This window comes from Serinus canaria, chromosome 3 (genome assembly GCF_022539315.1).
Source record: "Serinus canaria isolate serCan28SL12 chromosome 3, serCan2020, whole genome shotgun sequence".
In the NCBI taxonomy this organism is placed as follows: Eukaryota; Metazoa; Chordata; class Aves; order Passeriformes; family Fringillidae; genus Serinus; species Serinus canaria.
In genome coordinates, this window is record NC_066316.1 from 43,062,057 (window position 1) to 43,087,195 (window position 25,139).

General features: G+C 36.8%; 1 protein-coding gene across 4 annotated transcripts in view; it reads right to left on the reverse strand.

The window, feature by feature from the left end:
* Positions 1–25,139, reverse strand: part of SIPA1L2 (signal induced proliferation associated 1 like 2) — a 126,942-nt gene that overhangs the window by 71,183 nt on the left and 30,620 nt on the right. For all 4 annotated transcript variants that reach the window (XM_050972324.1, XM_050972322.1, XM_050972323.1 and 1 more), the window contains exon 3: positions 575–2,281. In XM_050972324.1, the coding sequence (XP_050828281.1) occupies positions 575–2,039 (1,465 nt within the window). In that variant the 5' untranslated portion in view covers positions 2,040–2,281. The remainder of the gene's footprint in view (positions 1–574; positions 2,282–25,139) is intronic.

A 25,139-nucleotide genomic window follows, 5' to 3' on the forward strand; every position in this document is an offset into this window, starting at 1 on the left:
TATCCTAAAAGAAGGGGTATAAGGCTAGGAGAAAGGCATAAGACATCCTTCTTTAAGCTGAAAAACTAAATAACATCAGAAGCTCTCTATTTAAGTAGTATGTACATGTGCATACAATATTAAAGGCCTCAGGACACACTTGAAGACCATTGAATCTAGAAGAGAATCAGAAGCCTTAATAATAAAACTTTCTCTTTTGGAGTCACCATTTTAGGAAATAATTATTCCCACTCCGAGTATCAGTATTTTCAGTGCATTTACTGGATATAAATGGCATCTTTTCCTCCTGTTTATCAAGAAAGTTTGGGTTGGAGAAGTTAACTTACATGCTATTTTATATACCGTTCATTAAATCACTTAATGAACTCACACAGTTATTGCACAACCATACATAACCCACTGCTTTGCCCTGAGAGAGCAAAAATAACAGGCTTAATTTCAATAAAGAGTTTCAGGATTCTCTGGAATACTTAGGTCTCTCTATAAAGAAGAATGAAAACAAGTTACAGTCTTTACTAAACAATTTAAATCTGATGCATGGATACGTCAGAACATTTGCATTAGAAAAATTTACCTTTTCCGTAGAAGAACTTGCGGTAATAATATGCTCCAAGATCAATGTGTTCTATGATGTAACGCTTCACTTTCTCTCTGTGAATGGACTGGTTTTCCCTTGGTACTTCCAGAACTGAAACACCAGCATTTGTGCAATGGGAACTCAGAGAGGACTCAAAAGAACAACTTTCACCTGAAGAAAAAGATGCTGAATTTGCCCTAGAAAGTGCAATCCGTCTATCTCCTTCCCCACCAGTTTCATTCCTGAAGTAAGGGCAACTCAATACTAAATCATTGCTTTTCCCATCGCCCTCATCAGCATCTAAATTCTCTTTTGAGTTGAGGTCCTCTTTGCTTCCCAAAGGAGATTCACAGTTTCCAGTCTGGCCTGCTGGCATCTGAGTTTGTGATGCAGCTGAGGCCCCAGTGGTGATATTTTTTCTTTTTCCTACATTTACTCTGGTAGCCATTGCTTCATTTATGTTAAACAAAACGCTCTGAACATCATAATGTGCAAAACATTTCTGGCAGTTCCAAGAACGAACATTTCTGTCAAGTCTATCATCCAGGTCCGATGAAAACTTAAACGTTTCGTGCTCACTTTTAACTGTTCGCAATTTTCTAAACAAAGATGTTTCAACTGCTTCTGACTTAAGTCTCCTCTTGAAAGATTTCTCCCTGTCTCGACCAATAAGTAGGGCACTATCCATATAATCCAACCCAGAAATCCTGACAAATTCTCCCCTGGAAATCTGTGCAGCAGCATGTAGACTCGGAGAAACCGTAGGATCACAGTGGAAAAACTCAGAAAATCCAAAAGGAGCAAGGGTTTTATGTTCAAAATTTTCCACTCTGTATCCTCTCAGCATTGCAAAAAAATTTTCTCCAGACAATCCTTGTCTATCAATTGAAGAAGTACTGCCATATTCTCTGTGAAGAGCTGCTCCAGTATTTGGGTTAACAGCATTTTGGTCTAACACATCTTCAGCATCAATATCACTTATTGTCACATCACTGTTGCTTCTTTGCCTTATGGGATGAAGACCCCTTTGAGGTGAATGAACAAAAAGATCTCCAATTGAATATTTTCCCTCTGTAAACTCCAGTTCTAGCTCTTCTTGCTGTTCATCACTTTGGTCGTTTTGTCCATTTGGAAGTACTGAGCCAACACCTTCGTAACTGGCTGGAGGTCTGTTTTCCCAAGCAGCTTTACTCAGCTCCTTAGAGCAATCCTTTTTGGGAGGCCATTCAGATACCCTTGCTCGAACACCCATTTTAGGCACGGCTGGTGTACCATTTGTTTGATTATTTTCAGCTTTGTTAGAGGCATTTGAAGAAACAGGAGGACCCATGCTACTGTTCAAGGCTTTAAGTTTTCTAGCGAAATAATCGTCTGATTGCATGCTTCTTGAAGACTCCCTGAACTTGGAGGAAGTTCTGCTAACCTTGTGCTTATCTTCTTGCAAAGACCTTTGATCACTCATGTCCAGTCAGTGGGAGGGGAACCACTACTATTGCATAAATTTACTGTTACATTTGTTATTACATCGTCTTTTATGGGCCAATAAACTGTGATATAAAAATACTGTTACAGTCTTCCCACAGGTGCAGGCAGGGACCTCAGTGTACCATTTCTGTACAATTTAAATCGGGAGAGCAATCTCAAAACATTTCCTTCAGTTCAGAAGCATTCAGTTCAGTATTAATCCAGACAAGTTTCTTAAATCTGTTCATAAAAAAAAAAAAAGCGTTAAAATGTTTATACTCAATAACCGTAAGTTTTCACTGTTGCTTGTAAATGCATAACACCCCATGAAACTGGATGGACCTAAAGTGACTTGCTTTGTATCATTTTCTATCCTTGTACTCCTTAAAACCCAGCCAATGTAATAATTCCAGTTTTTCACACGATTCCACAGGATGTGAGTAGCTTGAACCTGCATCTCTCATGGGCTCCCCAGTGCATGCACAAGCAGAATAGCCACAGACAATTCTCTCTGCATTCTCTGCAATGCCGACAGCAACTCAGATGCCTACTCTCCATCTGATCACTGGGGTTTGTTTACATAACATCTACAACACTCTTTTCCAAACCTTCCAGAAAATGGTTAATGCACACAGGAGTGTTGGGGCAAGACTGGTGGAAAATGTAAGTAAGTAAAATTCATGGAGCAGATAGGGCCTTATAAAGAGAGATCTGTTTTGCCCCATTTAAAAGAGCATTTAAAGATAAGTAATTGTTCCACTATGATTAATTCAGTTAATTAATGTATTTCGTTTCCTTCCCCTTCTCTCTTCCCAAAGGAAGGTTTACTTACATTCCTTTCTTTGGAGTGCAAACCATTATTTAGCTGTGTAAAACAGTTACAGTAGTTTCTGTTATATTATATTCCTTTGGTTGGAAACCCAAACTGTTAACCCCGTTATTGTGATAAAGAACATATCTTTTTTCTTCCATAAATAAGAAAAGATAGTAGCTCTATAGATAAACCTCAGTTTGATTACAAATTGGAACTGTTAGGATATAAAAATACTCTTCAATAGTCATAAGAATGACCATGACTCATGCTGTGCAGATTCATATGCAGGCACAGTCCACCCATTAATCCGTTGCATAAAAGCAGATTAAAGCAAGAGACAAGACAGAATACTGTGTACTTCTTCAGATTTTATTCCTTGAACAAAAATGCCAATTTCACAATCTTTTAAGATGCTGAAAATAAGGACAATATGCATTTACCAGAGACTAAAAAGAAGTCAGGTTAAATTAGCTTAGAATAATAATTCTCCCTTGAATTCAATTACGAAATGAGGTAGTAAGAGGAGTTCAGAGGATGAGTGGTTTTTCTCCTATATTTAACATGATAAAAATTCCTTGGAGGATGGGGAGGAAGGATGAGATGAGGAACAATATAAACTAAAATGTTAAACCTTGGTTTTTTTTCTGCTTGTCAGAAATCAACTGAAATTGTGTTTGATATAGCAAACTTCAGAAGACTTCTGCAGTAATGAGGTAACAAACACAAGTAAGACTTCATCACTCTCATAATGGCTATGGTTTCTATGTGACCATTAGTAGAAATTGCTGACAATTTCAATAACAGTGTATCTCTGCAGCCTACTTTCACTCCATAGAAATTCCTTGCTGGCCAATGAAGACAATTAATTACAGAACAAAATATTATTTAAACGACTGATGTATTCAGAGAAATAGCACTTGAAAAGTGGCAAGTAGGATTTTTAAACACTGACTTATGAAAATACTACACAAAAAGAAAAATATTGTTCAAAGAATTATAGAATGGTTTGGGTTGTAAGGGAACTTAAAGATCATGTAGTTCCAACTCCCCTAGCATGTACAAGGACACTTTCCACTAGACCAGGTTGCTCAGAGCAATCTGACCTTGAACATCCAGTCTGGCTTTGAACACTTCCAGGGATGAGCGATTCCCTGCACAATCTGTTGCAGTGCCTCACCACCCTCATAATGAAGAATTTATTCCTAATATCTGATTTCTTTCAGTTTAAAACAGTTGATCCTCATCCAGCCACTACATGCCCTGTAGAAGTCCCTTTCCAGCTCTCTTGTAGGCCCTTTTTAGGTACTGGAAGGCCCGAATTAGGCTTCCTTGGAGCCATCTCTTCTCCAGGCTGAAGAGCCCTAACTCCCTCACAGTCTTTCCTCACAAGAGATGTTCTTCTCCCCCAGGCATCTTCATGGCCTCCTCTGGACTCACTCCAACAGGTCGATGTCCTTCCTGTGCCGGGTACCCCAGAGCAGGCTGCAGGGTTCCAGGTGGGCTCTCACCAGAGCAGAGCAGAGGGGCAGAATCCCGCCTTCACCTGCTGCCCACACTGCTGTGGATGTAGCCCAGGATGTGTTTGGCTTTCTGAGCTGCAAGCACACATTTCTGGGTCATGCCCAGCTTTTCCTTCATCAATAACCCAAAGAGTTCTTTGCAGGAGTGCTCTCAGATATGTCAACACGCTCAACATTTTCAGAGCACAAGTAATACTGCAAAGTTAAAATAGAAGAAAGTTCCTTGCAAATTAACAAGAACAGCTGACAGCTTTTTAATCATTTCTTCTCATACCATCATAGAAATGGAAGAAACCTTTGCTAAATAAAAACTCTGAAGGAAAACTAAACTATTCCAGAATCATCTTTTCTGTTTCTGCCAGACTATAAAAGAGTGTGAACACACAGTAAGTTTAATTTCACATACTGGGAAAGATATTTAACTTTTTATTAAAGGTTAATACAATTTTCTTTGAAATGATGGTGAATTATATCTTGTAGCCTCCTTGTCCTTTTCCACATAAAAACCATTCGTAAAAGTCACTAGTTTATGCACTTTAAAATAAAAATAAAATCTCTGAATAATAGGAAAAAATGCATATAAGGTAAGAAAAGGCTATATTGCAAAGATTCTATTCTTATCTTCTCCTGTGCAAGCCTTTTTCCTATCATAAGCATTTGCAGTGTAGCACTTTTCTATCATAAACATTTGTAGCATTTTTTATCATAAGCATTTGCAAAAGTAGTGAATTGGATCAGGAGTATAATAAAGGTTGAATTGAAACTGGAGATGAGGTGGTGGGAGGCAGAAGGAAAGGGCAATAGATGGACACTACCAGCCCACTTATTTTCAATCCAAATCCACAATGTGATTTACTGTTTGGCCTCACAAACATCTGCATTTGTGAAAGGCAGCAGAGAGCCTGAAGGCCACAGGAAAGCAAGACTTTTTTGTTTTTCCTCTGGTGGTGGTGGTAGCTTAAATACTTGACGAAGTATGGCCTGAGTATTTTAACAGAGGTACATTGCAAAAGACAGTACTTTATTAGAGAATTCATTTTCTTTACAGTGCAAAGCTGGTGTGACAGAAGACTAAAGAAATGCCTGTTTGGAAATGCAGATTGATATTTTATTGAAAATAGTAATGTTTGAAGAAGTGATGCAATATATTTAAGACATATTGTTAACTTTTTTTTTTTTCTTAATCTGAAATTGGCCTAGTTGAAAAAAAAGTCTGCCTGTTTTTTAACATGGCTGACCCTTTCCATAAACTCCTATAACTCAGTGCAGCAGCATGTTCTGGCTGACAGCTGACTTAGGCTGATGGATGGCACTATAGTCTCATGTTACCTGTTGTTAAGGATTTTCTCTCTCCACAGTAAAGGATTTACCAACTCACAAATATTGCACTGCTGTTGATACTTTTTATTGTAAACCTATTTTTTTGTTGTTGCTGAATTTATAAACTATTACTTCCACAAAGAATGATGTTAATGTGACCATAAGTACTCTTCTCTTCAAACCTGTAGAGCTCTTTTGGTCAAGTTCTTCATTTCCCCCTCTTTTCAGCTCACCCTAGCATTGAAGAATGGAATCAGTGACAGATAAGGTCAAAAAAGAAAAGCTGGATGCCTACCCTGCTGTTGTGCTCCTGCCAACCCTTCCTACTAAGACTGCTGGATGTTATGCAAATAACTTAAGTTCCTTCCACACAGCTACAAAGACTTCCTTCTGAGCTCAATACAGCAGCTGGTTTGTTAGCTACAGTTACAGTTCTTTAACATGGAACGATTCCAAGTTTCCTGGGGACCTGGATACGTGCCCACAAATGTTCCTGTGCCAGTAGCGGAGCAATGAATGAGAACTGTGCTATTGGACTACCCTGTCAAAAGGAGGTTGTTTGGTAACGCTGCCTCATGTCAGCCTTGATAGATGGAAATGAATTATTTAAGAAGTCTTTCTGTGATCATTTTGTTGATCAAGACTCTGGAAATCTGCCCCTATTATTATGTAATGCTATCATCCTAAAAAAGAATGCATAATTTGGATGAAAGCATTAATCTCTACTATTTATCAGGATGACAATTCTATACACCATGACTCTCAAGCTCTACTAATCTTAAAAAAATGGGAAGTGCAATTTGATAAAACTGGAGTACAGACAGTAATAATATGTCAAAAGCTGAAGACCCGACATTTAATTTGCATTCACACAACAGCATTTTCTACACAGCATTTTCTGTGTCTCCCTCCAGTTAGTTTCCAGTCTTCAAAGAAACACAGAGTGGTGCAGGAGTGTTATGTATTTGGCCAGTACAGCAGAGCAGCAGCTACACAATTACAACTTCATGGGAATCTGAAGTCTGCAAGAAAATTCCGCACATGCTCTCAAGTGCAATGAAAAGAAGAGCACAAGGGACAAACGAATATGGTTTCTAAGCTGCCTGTATTTTCAAAGGTGCAAGAAGAGATAACTTGCTCAACAAATCTGTCACAAGATCTGTCACAAAACTAAGATCACCACAGAGAAAAAAAAAGTAATTTTTGAAAAACTACAGAATAGTAGAAGAAAGTTTTTCAATTCAAGTTCAAACTTGTTTTTTTAAAAAACAGACTATGTTAGCAAGTGTTCATAGATTTATTTTAATATATCTGTTAACAGCATCTATTTCATATTTCCTTAATATTCTTAATAGTTCCTAAAAGATCTATCCAATTTTCAGAAGCAAAGCAACAGCTATATCTGGTTTTCAAGCAATGTTATTTGTGTGCTCAATTCAGAGAATTCTGATCACACTAAACTGTGATATCATATCACATGACAGTTGATTATGATGTCACACGGGAGACATTACTGCAGATAGGAGTATGAAAAAGAAAAATTAGTTCTTCATGGTTTTGCTGTTTTTTTCATGCAAATGTCTTTAGAAAACGATGATATTTAAGCATAATTGTCTTTAAATAGAATATTTCTTTCAAAGTTTTCCATAGGGCTCAGTGAATATTAAAGAATAACGCTAAACTATAATTGAGCCACTTATTCAGATTGCAGCTGTGGAAAATGGATTGGAAATAATACAATGATCAAATTATAAGCAGAGCTCATGAAAAAAAAATGGTTCAAATTATTGTACATCAAATTTACAACTAAAGCTATAACTACTACAGGATAAATGGTTACTTCAGCTATGCATATTTCAGATACTTGATTATTATGCAGACTTGGAAAAGAGGCAGAAGAACTATGGGAAGACCCTCATTTGGCAAATGGAAATACCAATGAGCTGCTCTGTAGTGAATATTTGTTGCACACTTCCTTAGCTATGCTGTACTTCTTTACATTTATAGTCTCTGTGAGTGAAATTTCAAAGTAGAAAACTGAAAAAAGCCATTGTTGAAATAACACAGTTACAAAAATGTATCCACAAACAATCACAGGGAGTGGGATGGAGGGAAGGAGCTATAGCTAAGAGTGACAACAGCCTACATGATTTTCAGTGCTGGTGTAAGACCCTCACTTTTCTTAGCAAAACAGTGGAATTGCACTAATTTTGGACTGGTATAAAATTTTGGGTAAAAAAAGAAATAAAAATAAAAAACCATACTCAGTTCTTCAAACATAGCTCCCTCCTCCAACAAAGAAAATGGCAGATGAACATAAATACTGAGAAAGAGATGCAACAGAACTTTGAATTCCTCATCTGTTTGGTGCTGTTCAGTGAAAGGTATTTTACTTTTAAGGGAGAGACCTCTTCAGCCACAACTGTTCTCCTTCACCAACCAGCTGATAAAAATCTGATGACCATCTACAGAAATAATTGTGTAAGATGTAATAGCAAATAGACCCTTTAAAATCCTTGTTCATCCTATGGTCAGATCCCCCAGACATTATCTTGGCATTTCCAGAGAAAATATTTTAATAAATCTCACCTTCCAACTGCTAAATACAAAGCTCAATACTGTGCATCAGTTTGGTTATTTTAATTATACGGCATTCATTCAGTGAAAAAAACTAAAAAGGGCCATTACAAAAGATGTACTTTCCTCAGTGTAACTAATTATACCAAAGAATAGCTATCAAAAAGTTCCAGCAGCTTCCCTTTAGCTTATCTTCTATTACTTTTCCTGAATATATGGTCCTAGATATTTTATCTCAATTCATGCTTTGTTTAGTTGAAAAACACTGCTTAAGTTTTTCACCCAGCAACCTAGGTTATCTTTCAGTGAACATCAGTGTTTTATACAGAGCTGTTACTGACCATGGCCTTACTGTAATTTATTTTAAACCTTGTTAGAAATCACCTTCTGTTCCCGAAAACTGAATTTAGATAAATTGGTGACTGTGACTATTTCAGCCCTGCATTTTCTTAGACTATTAATACCAATATTCTGTTGTTCCATTAATGCAAGATTTGAGAGAGATGCATTCAGGCTAATTTGATTTCTAGAACCAAATGGATATCCTCCTATTCTTACAGCCCTTATGCAGAGCTCAACTACAAAACTGGAACTGAAGCTGTATCTTATTCAGGTTGGACCATGTAAAGTTGCAGAGTTTAAACAATTTCAAAACTGCCACTGAAAAACACACTGAGAATATTTCATTTGCGTTCTTCCAATTCAGTTCAGTTATTTCTAACTGAAATTATGAAACTTAAAATACAGTAAAGACTACAACATAAAATAATTAATGAAGTACAAAGGAAACTTTTTAACAGGAAGTCTTAGACCAAAGAATTGTTCCAGGAAAGTGTTGAAAATAGATACATAAATCTTATATATATGTAATTGACCATCTATTATTCCAGGGGGAGGGGATATGTACAAAACTCCTCATAGATTATTATTATTAACTGATACTATTTTTTGACAGTCTTTAATAACTGCAAATAGAAGTTATTTGACCTATCAGTCAAATTCTGGTATCGGTGAAAATTTTTAAAAATCTCACATATTCTAAACTCTTTGTTTCCTTTCATTCTTTCCATTCAAGAACCTAGATGTCAAAGGGCAGGAATAACAAAAAAGTGCCCAACTTATTGTGTATTAAATAATTTGCTTTCTATAGAGAGACTAAAAAGACATGCAGAATGTAATTTACATCGAATCATCCAGTCTGACATACTAAGACACTGCCCTACTTTAAAGAATTTAGAGATACTTATGCCTGTTCCTCCAACATTTCACAATAATTGCAATTTCCTCATAAACAGATTCACCCTTAAAATACTAGTAAAGCAGAATTTTAACTCTAGTTTCATCTTTGAAAATGAAGAGTCTTCAACACATAATGATACAGATGTGCCACAAACAAGATTCACACATGAAATAGCAGTCAGCAGATAAATACTAATAAATTTTGCATAATACTTTATACGTTCAGTGCAGTTCAAGATTTTAGAAAGAAGGAAGCAAAAATCTGTTTGCATTACATGTTCTTTTCCTCAGCCATAGATCCAATTCAGTAAGGGAGTTCACATAGACAAAGCATGAATTATTCTAAAAGGGTAAGGATGACTCATTTTCAGTCATAATACAGAAACACTGCACTGAAGCAAGTTTCACTCAAAAAGCCACCAAAAAAAGTGATCTTCTCAAACAAGCTGGACAACATCTGAAACTTCAGTGGAAAGAGAATTGTCTACAGGCTCTGAAATTGTCAAAAGTCAAACTGTCAGAAGATTGTTGAATTGGCCTTTCCTGCATGAATGTATGCATTCTGATTAAAATTGCATAATCCACAAGGCAGGGACCATTCCTTTGTCCACTGTACGGGATGCCAAACACCATGATAACTCACATGGCAAATAACAAGTGGACCAAGTCACTGTCAGAGGCAAAGCTTAGAAAGATAAAGACAGGAGTTATGCAGCTTGTTTGCGTTATTCAAAGACAAAGAAAAGGACAACCAATTGTGTGAGCTCCTGGATAACCACAGCAAAAGAGAAATACAGCACCTGTAAGTCGCCTAGCAGAAGAATATACAGAAAGGAGCATATTCATATTGTATGTTGAGAAAGAAACATACATGTGCTCCATTTCAAAACAAACTTTTTACTTCAAGTTGTTAAGAAACATTTGCAAGTACTGCTAATGTTGTCTTTTATGCAGTTCTTATAGAATACTGGCAGAAACAAAAAGCAACTCAGCGATTCCGAAGAGAATTGCATTATTTTAAAACAAAGAAAAGAACATATTCTACCTTTTCCCATAATTAGTCACATCAGAAATTATTTCTTCTAATTCTAGATCAGTCCACAGAGTTGAAATTCCAATTGAAAAGCACTCTGCCTACAAGCAGGCATAGAGAAAACTAGATGAAAAAAACCACAAGAAGCAACCCACTTAATATTAAGAAATGTCCATTTCATAAAAAAAGTCACACTGCAAGAATTTTTAACAAATTGCTACAGATGGAATGATAGGTTTGAAAAATTAGAAGTAATTGAATAACATGATTATCTGAGTTATCAATCTTCAAAATTTAAGGCTTCATGAATGGAGACAGATTTCTAACTGAAAAATATGCTCAAATAAATTTCTGACAATGCACTAGCACTGCATTTTCTACAGTTTTTTTCTACAGCTTTTGGGATATGTATGTCAGGCTGTTCCCACATAGTGCATACAATAGCTTTTGATTGTTCTGAAAAAAATAGGAATTCTAGAGTTGGCACCTCTTTAGCTATCTGAAAAAATGGGTTTTAATTAGAAGTTGATAAGAAAGTAGAGATGTGCTAACATTTTGACTGTTGTTTCACATTCCAAGGTAGAAATTTGGAAGCCAGAAGCTGCACTGAAGTTGAACAAGGAGTCTAGTACTGCAAAAGGAGATATTGTTCAGAAAGAGAGAACAAGATTGCAAGCTTTGGCTTTTCAGAGTCAGTATGTCACAAAAATTTGTGAGGCAATTCCACTTTTCATAAGTCTAATACAGTGAGGCCCAAAATAAAGCTTTTTCATCCACTCAGCGAAAAGATAAAACAATGCATCTATTAAACAGCTGAGGCTGCCTATTCCACAAAAGAGGTTTCAGATGCTGACACTACTCAAGAAAGCTTTTGAAATGTACAAAGCCATTTTTAGCCAGAACAAGGAAGTTCTTTTACATATTTCCATGATAACTGTGCTTCACAGTAAAAATGCTGTTCAGGCAGGAGCACTGATCAAGCCTGCCACGCTCACATCAGTGATGTCAGACCTAAGCACTCACTTGGATTCCACGGTATGACCTTACAAAACCAAGCACTGGACTTAGCACCACAGATCACCAAACCCCTCCAAACAGCAAACCACTTACAACATTACTGCTGTTTCTACCAGAAATACTCACTCCAATGGGTACAGCTTTTAAAGGAATCTAATTTTTTGAAACAGAAAGGAAGAGCCTCCTAAAGCAAAGACACATTGGTCTTTGAATGAGACAGTCAAAGAGGGTGCATGGATTTTAGTCATTGCTACACAACAGCTTGAAAACTCACTATTTCATTCCCAAAATCTGCTTTGACACACTACCATCAGTAAGACTTCATTTACCCAAAGGGAGCCGGAATTCGAAATGGGTTTTAGAGGTATAAAATGAAAGGACTAAATGATAAGTGATAAAAGGTCAAACTATCATTCTCCTCACGTTCATGAGGAATATGTATGTCATCCAGCAGGTTTCCATATACTTACTCACAGCAGACCTTGCTGGCTCAAAATAACCAGATTTTTGCATTTAAACCATATGTTAAAAACATATATATTACAGATAACCTTTCAAACATCCATCAATGTATAAAACTTTTGATACCAAGGAATATATGGATATGATACTTATACTCAGTGCCTAGAAAATTATAAAATTTTGCTATTTATACTATTTTATTCAATTTTCTGTTGTACATAGAAATTTGAGTGAAAACTGCAGTGATTAAAATAAGATTTGAGAAACTTTGCTAAACACACATTTTGGTTATATATGTCTTCATATTTCACCCCCAATAATAAAGATATGTCCATGTTCTTCTTGAGTTTTCCTGTAGTAACACTTTGAAACCTAAATTTGTCTACCAAAGGACTTCAATTTCTATTGGAGTCTTTCTATTAGAAAGGATCACACCAAGCTAACACCGGTCTTTCTAACACATTGCAACATCTGGGCTACGAGGAAATCAGAAAGTGGATAAATACAGTTTTAGAAGTTCAAGTTAGTTCATTTCTGGAGGGAGGGAAAAAAGTGTTTGAGTCCACTTCACTTCTAAAGTAAAGGAGAATTTGAATAACCTCTCCCATTGCAAAAGTTCACAGCAATGAAAAACACCCAAAGCCACTGTCCATGACAGCAGAGAAACACTGCCTGTGACAACTCAAAACATTCTAATGTTCTAGCTAAGAGGTCTTAACTGTTCACTAAGAAGTACAGAAGAACATTCTAAGGAAAAAAGAGAAGGAAACAAAGCTAAGATTTCTCTTTCGTATGTTTTCAAGGAAGCAAAACAGGAAGCAGGTTTTCTGTCATGTCATTTGGCACTAGAGTGGCTCTAATACCACAGTTCTGAATTATTTTTAGTATTAATGAAGGAAGTGGTTGATTAAAATAAGTTTTAAAAAAAAGGAAATGTGAGCATGAGACATTATTGTTTTTTATGGAAACCAGTTTAGTTTGACCCTGATTCTTTATCAGCTGGCAGGAATTGTGAGGTAGTACAAACCGATAACATTACTGGCCAGTTTTTGGAACCTAGCTCCAAGCTGAGTGAGGGTCTACAGTTTCAAATGTCAGCTAGTAATTTCTCTGGAACTTCTGCATCACTGTAGAGCTCTAAACTGTCCCTTCACATCACTATGCATCAAGTTTGTTTTTTAAAACTTGTATTTTGAGAATAGATGTTTCACTTTTTTCTATCCTTCCTCTCAGAAACAAAAGAGCAGGAATTCCATAGAGAAAGAAAATATGCTGCAATCTATGGTGGCCATAATGCACTTGATTCATACAGTCTTACTACATATAAACAATTTTGTTCTTAATTTTAAACTGCAGATTTGGAAAGCAGCCTTAATAATATTGACAATATAGCTTAAATATTTTGGCAGTTACCAAATAACTTGGTAACTTCTGTCCACATGACATTTCCAAGCACATGCAATTGGACCTGGACCACCTGGCACTGAACAATTCAGCTTGGGCAAACAAGTGCCTCTCTGAGACAGCCACCCTCCAGGTTGGTTCTTTCCACAGCTTTGTACAGTAACAGCTCTTTTTCCAATGAACAGAATCTTTTTACATCATTCCAGATATAAACAGAAGAGCAGTAGCTGGAGTGAGGGGGTTGTTAGCAGAATATTGTTCTTCATTTTTCATCAGTCCACTAAAATTTGGCACAAGTTGATAGCAATAAAATGTCACTGCCATCTGTTCAGTGATCATTTGATATCCATCTAGAAACAAATTGCTATTAAGCTAAAAAATTGTTCTCAATGAGGCTAAAGAGGGCTGTAATTGAAAATAATTTTCTTAAAGCTTTATATCAACTATATGGAACAACTCCTTCTGCTTCCCCCTCAAATTAAAAAAAAAAGGCAAAAAAAAAAAACAAAAAACAAACAACAAAATACAAAAATAACCAAACCCACCCCAAACAATAAGATGGCATTATCATTGCTCTACAGATTTGCTTCAGTTTACTAAGTTAAAGGACATGTCTGAGAACTTTCTGGAGTTCTCCTGCTGAGAAAATATGCTATATATTTTCATTTTAAACAGGAAAAAAAAACCTGTCTTCATAAATACAGTGTGGAAACACATCTTTCAAATATTCTGAGTCAGAGAGGCAAGATCTCATTTTTTTCTAGATTGGAAAGAAGACACCTTGTTGTATATATGTATTTTCCAGACAAAGCCATCATCCTGACTGGGGTTAAGGAATGCAGATTCAGAGTTTCATCCCTTTATGTTAGAGATACATTAGAGAAAATGCTATAAGCCTTTCTTGATTCTGCAAGCTACCATAGCCATGCTGACATCTTCCTAATTTTACTGCTTTATGATAAAGAGCTAGAAGGCAAAAATGTTTGAAAATGAAGTCTTGCTTTAAGGTGACTTACTGACATGTTCAATAATCAGAAATTTATCTTTAAACAGATCTCTGAGCACACTGAGAAATAGCACTATTTGGAACCATGAAAAACATAACTGTGATCCACTTTTGGGAAGCATGGGGAATGTTAGTTTTAAATTCATATTCATCTGGAATGGTTTGCTTTTATAGGGCCAATTTTGTTTTAACTTTTGCTTTTAAAATTCTGGTTACATAACACCCCATCCAATAAATCAGACGCTGAATTTTATATTTGATTTATCAAGTTCTGCTCCTTATGTAAATGAAAATGTTCAAATAGGAGGGTATAATTAACTGATCCAAAGTGTTCACACACAGGCATAGTAATGCAGTGTAGGCATTGTAAAAAATCTGCCTCTGAATTTCATTATTGGCTTGGATTTAGCACAAAGTTTCGGGTCAGCCAACAAACTGTATATCATTTATACAGACCACACATTTCTGGAACTGTGTTTTTACTTGCTGTCAGTGCATATCTCCCTCAGTTTGAAGCATATTTGCATTATAGAAACTACAGATCCATTTAAAAATCCAAATTTAGAAAGGAACAATCACATTTGCCATGTTTCTGACTGTTAGAAAGCTCACATTAGATTACAAAAGAAACTACACATTTGACATATAAACTACCTGAAAGGCATTCTCTCTCCTTCCCCATACACACTCTACTACTTACTAGTAAAACCCATAGGTTACTCTTCCCCAAAATACAGGTCATTATCAAATACATATTATTTTCTTTATAACCTAAATAACCTTTTTAACTGACTGGATATTTGTCAACAAATTATGAATTGCTTACAAAGGGTCTCAGCTATTCATGTCAACATTATGTATGATCCTTTAAGAAAAATATCCTTACCTAGGGCAATTTATAAGGTGACTGATTTTAAATATTATTCCAGAATCTGCCCAGCTAGTTTTTCTAAACTCAATAAATGTACATGAAGATTAAAAAAAAAATCCAGGTCTTAAGCAAAAACCCCCAATGCTAACAATTCATGAATGGCTATTTCAGCACATAGCACTATTAACCAGGGGCTGTCCCTATATCACTGGGAAGGCTTTTTAAATGCATATTTATATTTCAAAAACAAATAGCATGGGTATAGCTTTCTTTCCATTCAAGGATAGTGTACATCTGCATGCCATGTTTGGTGCATAACACCAGGAATTCTTTGCCTCTCATGATGGGGTTCCCGCCCATATTTATTCCAGTGTGCTTCTTCACTTCCTCTTTTCTCTGTTTCCATATAATTGGCACCATGTATTCACCAAATCACACCCAATTCATGCATTTTCCATCTCAATCCATATCTCCAACACCCTCCATTCAAGGAGCACAAACCAGACAAGTGAATACATGTTAGGCTCATGACACCCTTTGGTCTGGAATGGGAGTGCTCACAGATATCCCTTACTCAGGCACAGCTAGGAAGAATGAAAACAGGCCAATAAGGTAAATTATGATGCTAGGCAAAGTTGGGATATTAATGGTTGTCATCAACCATTTATTTAATTTGTAGGCACTTAGAAGCCAGCAGCTTTGCTGATCACCAGTCAAAAGCTCCCAAACCATCTTCTTTCTGTTTTCCACCCAAAACAATTGGTTTCTGCTCAATGACTGCTAAAACCATACCAAATCCAAACCTTTGTTCAAAACAGTCTCTTATCAAGGAGGGATCTGCTTGGTCCTGGCAAGTTCAGACTCCTAAACCATCATGAAAGGAAAAGAAATATCCTATATTATTGTCTTAATCCAAGCCCATTTCATCCTCTTCTATAAATATCCTTTTCCTTGTCCTTTCCATGGTTTACAAGTCTGACAAAAGTCCAGCTTTCCAACACAGCATTTAAGTTCACCTGAATCTAAAAGCATGTCTTTGCTGTAGCCTTATCCAGAAATACTCATACTGGGCTCTATTTAATTCTGCCATTTTACTATTCATTTCCTCTCTCAATGTTTTGTCCTCCTTGATATCACTATTACTCCTCTACTGTCACTTCCTTTATTTCAATATTTTTTCTTCTCCTTAGGTCTTTCTAAAGTTTCTTAAACCCTTTCTTTTCTCCCAGGACACATCTTTTTGGTATCCACATCAGTCAGTTGAGACACTGTACAACAGTACTTTTATCGGTTACCTCAGTTTCCTTTATCCTTCCCAGGAGACTAGGAAAGCTATGGGATTTCTTTTTAAATGTTCACTATGCTGTATGACTATTTGAATGCTTCTTTTCCTCTGAATAAGAAGGGTCTGTACCTACACTCAACATTAATACCATGTGTTACTCTTAGGTGATAATCCATTCCTCCACCTCCTGTCAAAACCAAGGCAAAACAAATATGCACTTCAATATGTTCTTAAAGTCAGCAAATTATCTAGTTCAAACAATAGTCTAGAAAATATTCCAATGAACAAAACCTTTCAGAGAATACTCTGTCATCAACACTGTCAATTACAAAAATAAGTAAACAAATAAGATCCTAAAGATCAAAAATTATGTATTTTAGTATAGATAAACTAAGACAAAACCATAAAAAGGAAAACAGAATATATAGTAGCCTTTGTGGTCCTATATGATACCTCTGAAAGCTAGAATTATTTTTATAATAATTTCATTTTTCAGCTATTATTTTTAGAGGAAATATATAGCCTTTGCTTTTAAAAAAATGATTATTAAATGCCCTCACAAACTCCTTAAAGTTGCTTGAAAGTGTTAAATTAATATTTGAGTTTAAATACAGGTTGCTACTTAAAAACTTCAAAGACCTATATCAAAGCCATCAAATAACTCAAACAAAGGGAACATGTATGAGGGAAAAAACCCAAAACCACTTGTATCCAGGATAACAAATACCTGTTCTTCAAAGTATTTAATGAATGCCAGAACACACCTTGAAGATAAAATGAAAATGCCAGACTATTTTTGCCACATCTTTCTACAAAACTTATTTTCCCTTGGATTACTGGGGCTTCCCAGTAATCCAACGGAATTTTATTCCCCATTTATGTCTTCAAGATTCACCCTGTTCTTCAGAGCACCCAAAGAAAAACTGGTCTTGCTATCAAAGACTGAGGCAAAGAAGGCATTGAGTACCTCAGCTTTTCCTCATCTTTTGTCACTCTGTTTTCCCCTACTTGCAACAAAGGCTGGAGGAAGAACCTCAGTGTAAGAGTTCTTTTCACACTTGGTTCTCAAACAAGTTGTGAGTCTAAGTAGTACTTGCCAAACCTCTTAATTTTGAATAAAGTTTAACAAACCTATTTTTTCAAGCAGGGATCAGCAACATTTATAACTAATATTAGAAAAAAGCACATTATTAAACAAACACATGAAAATTGAATTCAATTTGCTGATATACAATTAATTGTTCCTACACACACAATGACTCTACTTTTGAATGAGACAGGATTCAATGCATGATGCAAACTGCTTTGCACATAAAAAAAAGTTGGGTGAAACTACTATAGTAGCATATTGTGCTTAAGCTAAACAAGACAAGCATTATTTCCATTGAACTCTACAGAACCCCAGTGACAGTGTGAAGTAACTGGGGAAAAAGTACACATTAGCATAAAAATTCTGAGTCCGCGGGAGAAAAGCAGCTTTGTGGAAACTGTAGAACCAAACTACAAATACAGAAATAATTATCTAATATTGCTATACAGTTTCACACAGCAAACATCCCCCTATCCTGAAATACTCAGAGAAGGATATAAATTTGAGTTTCATTTATTTTGGTACTGTTAGGATTGGGGTTTGTGTTGGGTCTTTTTGTTTGTGGGTTGGTTGGTTTGCTTTTTTGGGGGGAGGGCTGTTTGATTTTTGTTTTTAGAAAAAATGTTATTTTATGAATTAGAAAAGGTACACCCTGCTCAATATACAGCTTGCCTTCCAAGCAATGTCTTAAGCTATGCATTTCTGTTTTGTTCCAATATAGTTTAGATTCCAGTAAGAAATAAGCTCTCATGTCTCTATGTAATATCAGAAAGGAAATTAAATCTTAGTGGATTTACAAAATGGAACCTCAGCAATCAATGTGCCAGAGAAATCCTGAAACTACCAAGCAACTGGCTACTATGAAGTGGGAAGGCATCTAGAGGAAAGTATGCCTTCTCCACCCTCACCAAAAACAGAAACACTTAGAAACTAAATTGTTCACATAACAGGAAAACCAAAATCTTCACAGCTGTAGCCATAATCAACATCTAAAAACTATAGACAAGACAACAGAAGCAGATCCTGAGTCTGGGCAATGGACATGTAGGAGGCACTTTACTGGAAATGTTTTCTTCCATAGAAGGAATGAACACTACTTGACAGACCACATATGTGGTCAACCAAAAGATTTTTTTAAACATGAATCAGTATCAAAACCAGATGTCTTCTGATTCAATTAGTAAGCAGATTTCATAACAATCGAATAAAGAAAGTAGCATGTTACAGAATTAAGCAAGTATGAATGATAAACTACAAAGACTCATCCACAGAAGACATGCAGACTCTTCTGTCCTGCTTTAGTAGACATTTTTTATAAGGTGACACAAACTAAAAGTGATTTAAAAACCCAACAACTCCCCCCCAATACATCATACAGACAGCCTTCAAAGAGGGTATGGGATACCACTAAAGCCTTTTTTCAGCGCCTCTGTCTTTCCAGTGCTATGAAACAGGGTAATTTGACAACATTCTGTAATTTAAACATAAATAGAGAAACATCTGTTTACAATGGGCTTAGCTCTGCTTCTGCTATCTAGAGAAGATGAGTGAAAATGGATTTTAGTAAAATCTTTGCTGAGCAGTATACCCAACATATCTGGGCAGTTTATGGGCTGAACACTTCGAGGAAATACACCATGTCAAAAGGACAAGGTAGTAACAACTGAATCTAAGAAATGGGGGCTGCTGTCTGCATGCAAATCAGCATGGTTATCAAGGGTTGAAAAGAGACAGGAAGTATATTCTAGTCCAAGCTGATGCTTAGAAGTCAATAAGAGTAATTTAAAAAACTAAATCTGTTAATTAGAAAGCCTAATCTGTATGTTAACATTTGAGGCACAGAGCTGGAAAAAGGTGGGGAAACCTTCTGTCCCCCTTATCATCCATCCATTGATCTTATGGCCAGCACTGAGGGCTTAGTACGAGAAACTGTTTTTCTCTTCCAAAAGAAAGCTAAACAAATAAATAAATAATTCAACTGAGTTTAGTAAAGATTTTTTCACTCAGCACTACTGTGGAAAATGATGCAAAAGAAAAGATCCCAAAATAATTTCAAATCGAGCAGAGGAGTAAAGCAATAATACTACGTTATCCACTTCACCTTGATATTCACAAAGAAATGAGATGAGAGAGCAGGAAACCCAAAGCTTCCATCAATGAAATAATTTTTAGTACAGAGTTCTAGAAGCTATGCACACAACCTCACAGTACACACACACACACACCCCTAAAACAATGGAGAACTCTTTTTTAGTTTCCTGTGGGAACTTAATAACAAAAAACCACAAGGGCAGCAGAAATACAACCATGGACGTTCAAGGCAAAAGCAATCCTAATTAAATACGCTTGTCAACTACACCATAATTTCAGTACACAGTTTGTCAATTTTTATATTTTCACAATTACTTCTCTAAAGAGAAGTAACCTACAAAAAAAATCACTTAAAAATCCCTTCATTTTAACTCTCTAGCTACACGAAATGTCAATCCCAACAATTCCTTCTAGTGGTAATAGTCCTATGATAGAGCAAATTCCCTTCCTATTCCTACTTCACCCAGAAATACCATATTACATCAACTTGAAATCTATCATGGTTACAAACACTAACTCATTTGAGAAAAACAAAGTATTTCAATTAATTATTTCTAGTTTAGGAACAGTGTTTCTAAGTCAAACTATATGGAATGCAAAGCAGGAGAGAATCTAAGTTTACCTTACTAGGCCTAAAAGCACTGTAAATTCTGGCTGCCCTGGAGACAAAGTTAGCTGAAACTAATACAAATTCAGCTGCCATATAATCCACAGTCTTCCTCCTGCTCACACAAAGCTACCAACTGCCAAATGTTATCTAATAATTAGCATATGTAAAGCAAAAGGGCTGGACTATGCCCTCAGTTTATCTGTCCATAGAAAATAGATTTGAATTAAAACTGCAGCCCACTCCAACCTTCCAAGTTCTAAAAAGGCTTGCCAAAGAGAACAAAACGGGCAAAAAAACCCCAAAGAAATCTATTTACAGGTGTATTCTAAATTCCAAAAATGTGCAAGAAGAAATTTCTAAACATTCTCCTCTTAAAAAAAAATTAAAATCCTACTTTATGGAAAGATGAAAATAGAGGCAAAAATCAAAGTCACATTCTTTGTATCTGGTTTCTAAATGTGATACAGCAATAACATCAATCCCTAAGTGAAAGAAGTTGAGTAAATATCTGTGAATGGTGAGTTGGAGCCAACTGAAAAAAAAAAAAAGAAAGGCAAAGTAGAAACAGCCTATCTAATCTGTCATTCATCCAAACATAATTAACTGTCATCATCATTAACAATAACAAAGATCACTTTTCTATAATCTCCAAGTGACAAATGACAAAAGGAAGGATGTCACATACAGAAATGTCTCAACTTCTCTTTTCTTCTAAGCTGTTAGCATATATGCTTAACAAACAGTACATGAAATGGAAATATGTGTTCCCATCCCCCTTAGAAATAACCCCTTCAAAAAATGTTTACAAATTCAGTTTCTATTTTGAGAAAATTTTGCTGCAGTGGACTTTGATCTTCATCATTTGACGGCATGTAGCTCTGCCCTTCCTGAAGCTGTCCAAAGCAGTTAATGTCACTGGTCTGAAGTATGACCAAAAAACCTTAAGAAATTTCAAGAATAATGTTTTACTTTTTTATTTATTTTCAAAGTATTATTTCTTTCCATCCATTTCACTTTGTCCTATTTGCAGTAAGATAAAACAGAGCAAGTGCATAAAAGCAGACACTAGATGAAGTGGAGGACCTGGGAAAAGTTTGTATTCCTCCTTCCCTCCTTCCCAAAGTACACACTCCATTCACAGGGAAGAATTCGACAAGGCAGCAAATCAGGTTACTAGGCTAAATGGCTGAAATGAGATGGCAAAACAAAAGAAAAAAATTGCAAAAAGAAAAAAAGCCTGACAGCTAAGAACTACTAAGTATTTGAATGATATTCACAGCAAATGAACAGCTTTTTAGAGGACCATAAAAGATAATTAAGAGTACTTGTGGGGTTTCTATTTTTGAAACTAGATGCTTCCTCGCCTCTTGCCCCCTCCTCCCCCCTCAACTTTGCAAACAGACAGGGCTCAGAGTGTGCTGGTTAATAACCAGACCAGGTCAGCCTGCAACAGATTATTTTAAGCTGTCTGCATTTTTTTAGATAGGAGTGGATGTGACAGGCTACCCAAGAGAAGATCAAATATAACAAGAGGTCATCTGTATCGTATTATCAATATTTTAAGACTAAAATTTACTGAAAACAAAAGCTTAGGCCTTGCATAGACAGGGTAAAAAATATTACAGCATAGCCAGTTTCACAAAATTCAAAGCTGTCATAGATTTCTTAGCCAATCAATTTTGACCCTGAAGAACGCTTCTAAAACCTCATTAAATCTTCTCCCCACTTAATTAACTGAGTCTGAAAAATATTCTGATGTCTATTGCCCTGCTACCTAAGCTCACTAACCAAGGAATGAATGACCTGAGCATTTTCCCTACAACTTGATTAAGAAAAAGCTGCAGGTGACCTTGACTTCATCTTTTAATTAATGGAATTTATCAATGCATTCTAGCATTTTTTCTGCTCGCAAAATATACATCAGCTTCTTCCCTTCGCCCATGTTCCCAGACTCTCAGAGTCTTTGAGGTAGGAAGGGACCACTGGAGATTTTCTACCCCAACCCCCTGCTCAAACTGGGTCAGATTAGCTGCTCATGGCCATGTCCAGCCAGGTTTTAAATATCTTCAAGGATGGAGACACAACCTCTCCTGTAAAACAGTTCCAGAGCCCAACCACGCTCATAGTAGAAGCCTTTTCTTATGTACAGATGGAATTTCATGTATTCCAAATTACATTCATGGTCTCTTATCCTGCCACTGGGCACCACTGAAAAGAGCCTGGCTCCATCCTCTTTTCACTCTCCTCCAAGAATTCATACACTGATGAGATCCCCCTGAGCCTTCTCTAGGCCAAACAATTCCAGCTCACTCAGCATCCCACTGTATGAAAAATGCTCCAGTCCCTTAACCTTCTCTGTGTCCTGCACTGGATGCTCTCCAACATGTCCTTATCTCTCCAGGAAACCCAGAACTGCACATAGTATTCCTCTCCAGTGCTGCCACAAGGACACTTTGCTGGCTCGTGTCCTGCTCACTGTCCTCCCAGATCTCCAGGTCCTTTTCTGCAGGGCTGTTTGCAGGTGGCTCCAGCACATGCTGGCTCTTGGAGTCAGCACATGCTGGCTCAAGACCTCCAGCACGTGCTGGCTCTTGGAGTCATTTCTCCCCAGCTGCAGAAATTGGCATTGTCCTTTTTTGAATTAGAGTGGGCCTTCTCTGCCCACTCTTCATCTTGTTGAGGTCCCTCTGGATGGCAGCCCAGCAACCTGGAATATCAAACACTCCTCCTGGTTTTGTATCATCAGGAAACTTGCTGAGGGTGTGCTCAGTCCCAGCAGCAGGGTCACTGAACAAAGACACTACAAAGTGAAATGTCCCTAGCGTGCACCACTGGCCTCCCACTGGAGCTAGTGCTGCTGATCACAACCCTCTAAATCTGGCAGTTCAGCCAGCTTTCAGTCTATTTCACTGCCAATCTATCAAGGCCATCTCCACCAAGCCAGTCATTTCATCATAGAAGGGTATGAGGTGGGTCAAGTAGGATTTCCCATGCTTCAATTCATGCTCACTACTCACAGCCATTCATACACCTGGAAATACCTTCCAGGATCACTTGCTCTATCACCTTCACAGGGACAAGCAAGGCTTATTCATCTGTACTTCCCCAGTCTCTCCACAGACTTTTCTCCAGTCCTCAGTAACCTTTCCAAATTGCACGACCTTTTGAAGAAATCAAGAGTGCTCTCACACTGACATCAGTCAGCTCCAGAGGTGCATTCTACCAAGTCCCATGAACTTCCTTATACTCAGTTTGTTTAAATATCCCTTAATTAATCACCCACCACTGAAGGTAAATCCTCCTTGCTCCACACTGTCTGGGATTTTGGAAGGCCGGTCTTACCAGGGAAGACTGAAGTGGAAACTGTGTTGAACACTCCAGTCTTTTCTGTGCCTATTGTAGATCCCCTACACCACTATCAGTGGGCTCACATCTTCTCTAGCACTCCTTATGTACTTGCAACAGGTTTTTCATTGCCCTTCACATCCTTCACCAACTTTAATTCCAGAATGGTTTTGGCTCATTCCGAACCTTTTAAAATTCTTGAATTTTTTCATTTCTCATTTTCCTATGTTGTTCCATGTTCTTTTTCCCCAATTTTCTCTGAGAATTCTCTTCTTCACATACACATAACTCTTTTTTCCAACTTAATCACTTATCCTGCACAGTTCTAATAGTAACGAAAAACAAGCTCATAGGATATTTTTTTGACCCATTCTGCAGATTATCTTCAAAAGTATTTGCATTAATTCCTAATTATTTCAAATATTTTATTAGAAGTCTTATTCTGCATGAGCCAGAAACAAAGGATTTCAATTAAGATAATTTACTTTTAAGCTTTCACTTTGTATAAAACAATACCAAAACATTTTACTGAAAAAATTAGATTACATTACTTAAAGAATCAGAATGGTTGGCATCCTTTCCTCCCTCCCTCCCTCTCAACAACTTCATTTCAATTCTTTTTATTTGCCTATTAAGGCATTTTTTTGGGTTTTTTTACATCTGTTTAGCGAGCACTAGTGGCACATCAGCCTCTTCCTCAAATTAAAAAATAAATACTACTTTTGCTGAGCGCTCGGGGAAGGAAGTTTAACACTAGCTTCTCCCAACTTTTTTTAAATTAGCCATCTCTTTCCCTTCTAAGACTCATCACTCTTCAGTCAGTTCTTGATGCTAACTATCCTAACCAACCTGCCAATAGTCCCTCTTTTTTTCCCCATTCCCTCTCTGAAACAGCTAACCCAAAATGCACGTTAGTAAGCTCTTCCATTTTACTAACATGCAAGTTATTTTAACTTGACTTCTATTTTGGAGGACCTCACTAATGCTATTTCTTACTGTTATCTCTTTATTATTTAGAGTGATATACCATTTGAAGAGGTGAGAGAGTCCTACTTCTTTCCAAGCTCCAGTAAGCTCAGTGGAAAGATCCAAACAAACTAATAAATCTTCCCAGAGCCACAAACTTTGTGTAGCACAGGGCAGAGAGACATAACATAGCATAGGTATTTTTTTGGCTCACTGCCTTTAGGACCCAAAACAGCCCTCTCCCTGAACTGATCAGTCCTGCCAGATTTGTGGCAGTCAGAAGGGAACCAGAAGACCAACTCTGCAGATTGGTATAATTTTACGAACACAAACAAACAACCCACAGAATTACTAGTATTTTGTAGTATGTGATCCATTAACTTTTAAGCAAAATACGGGTTCACTTACCCCACAACTTTTCCACTCAGGTGGCAAAACTATTAAGACT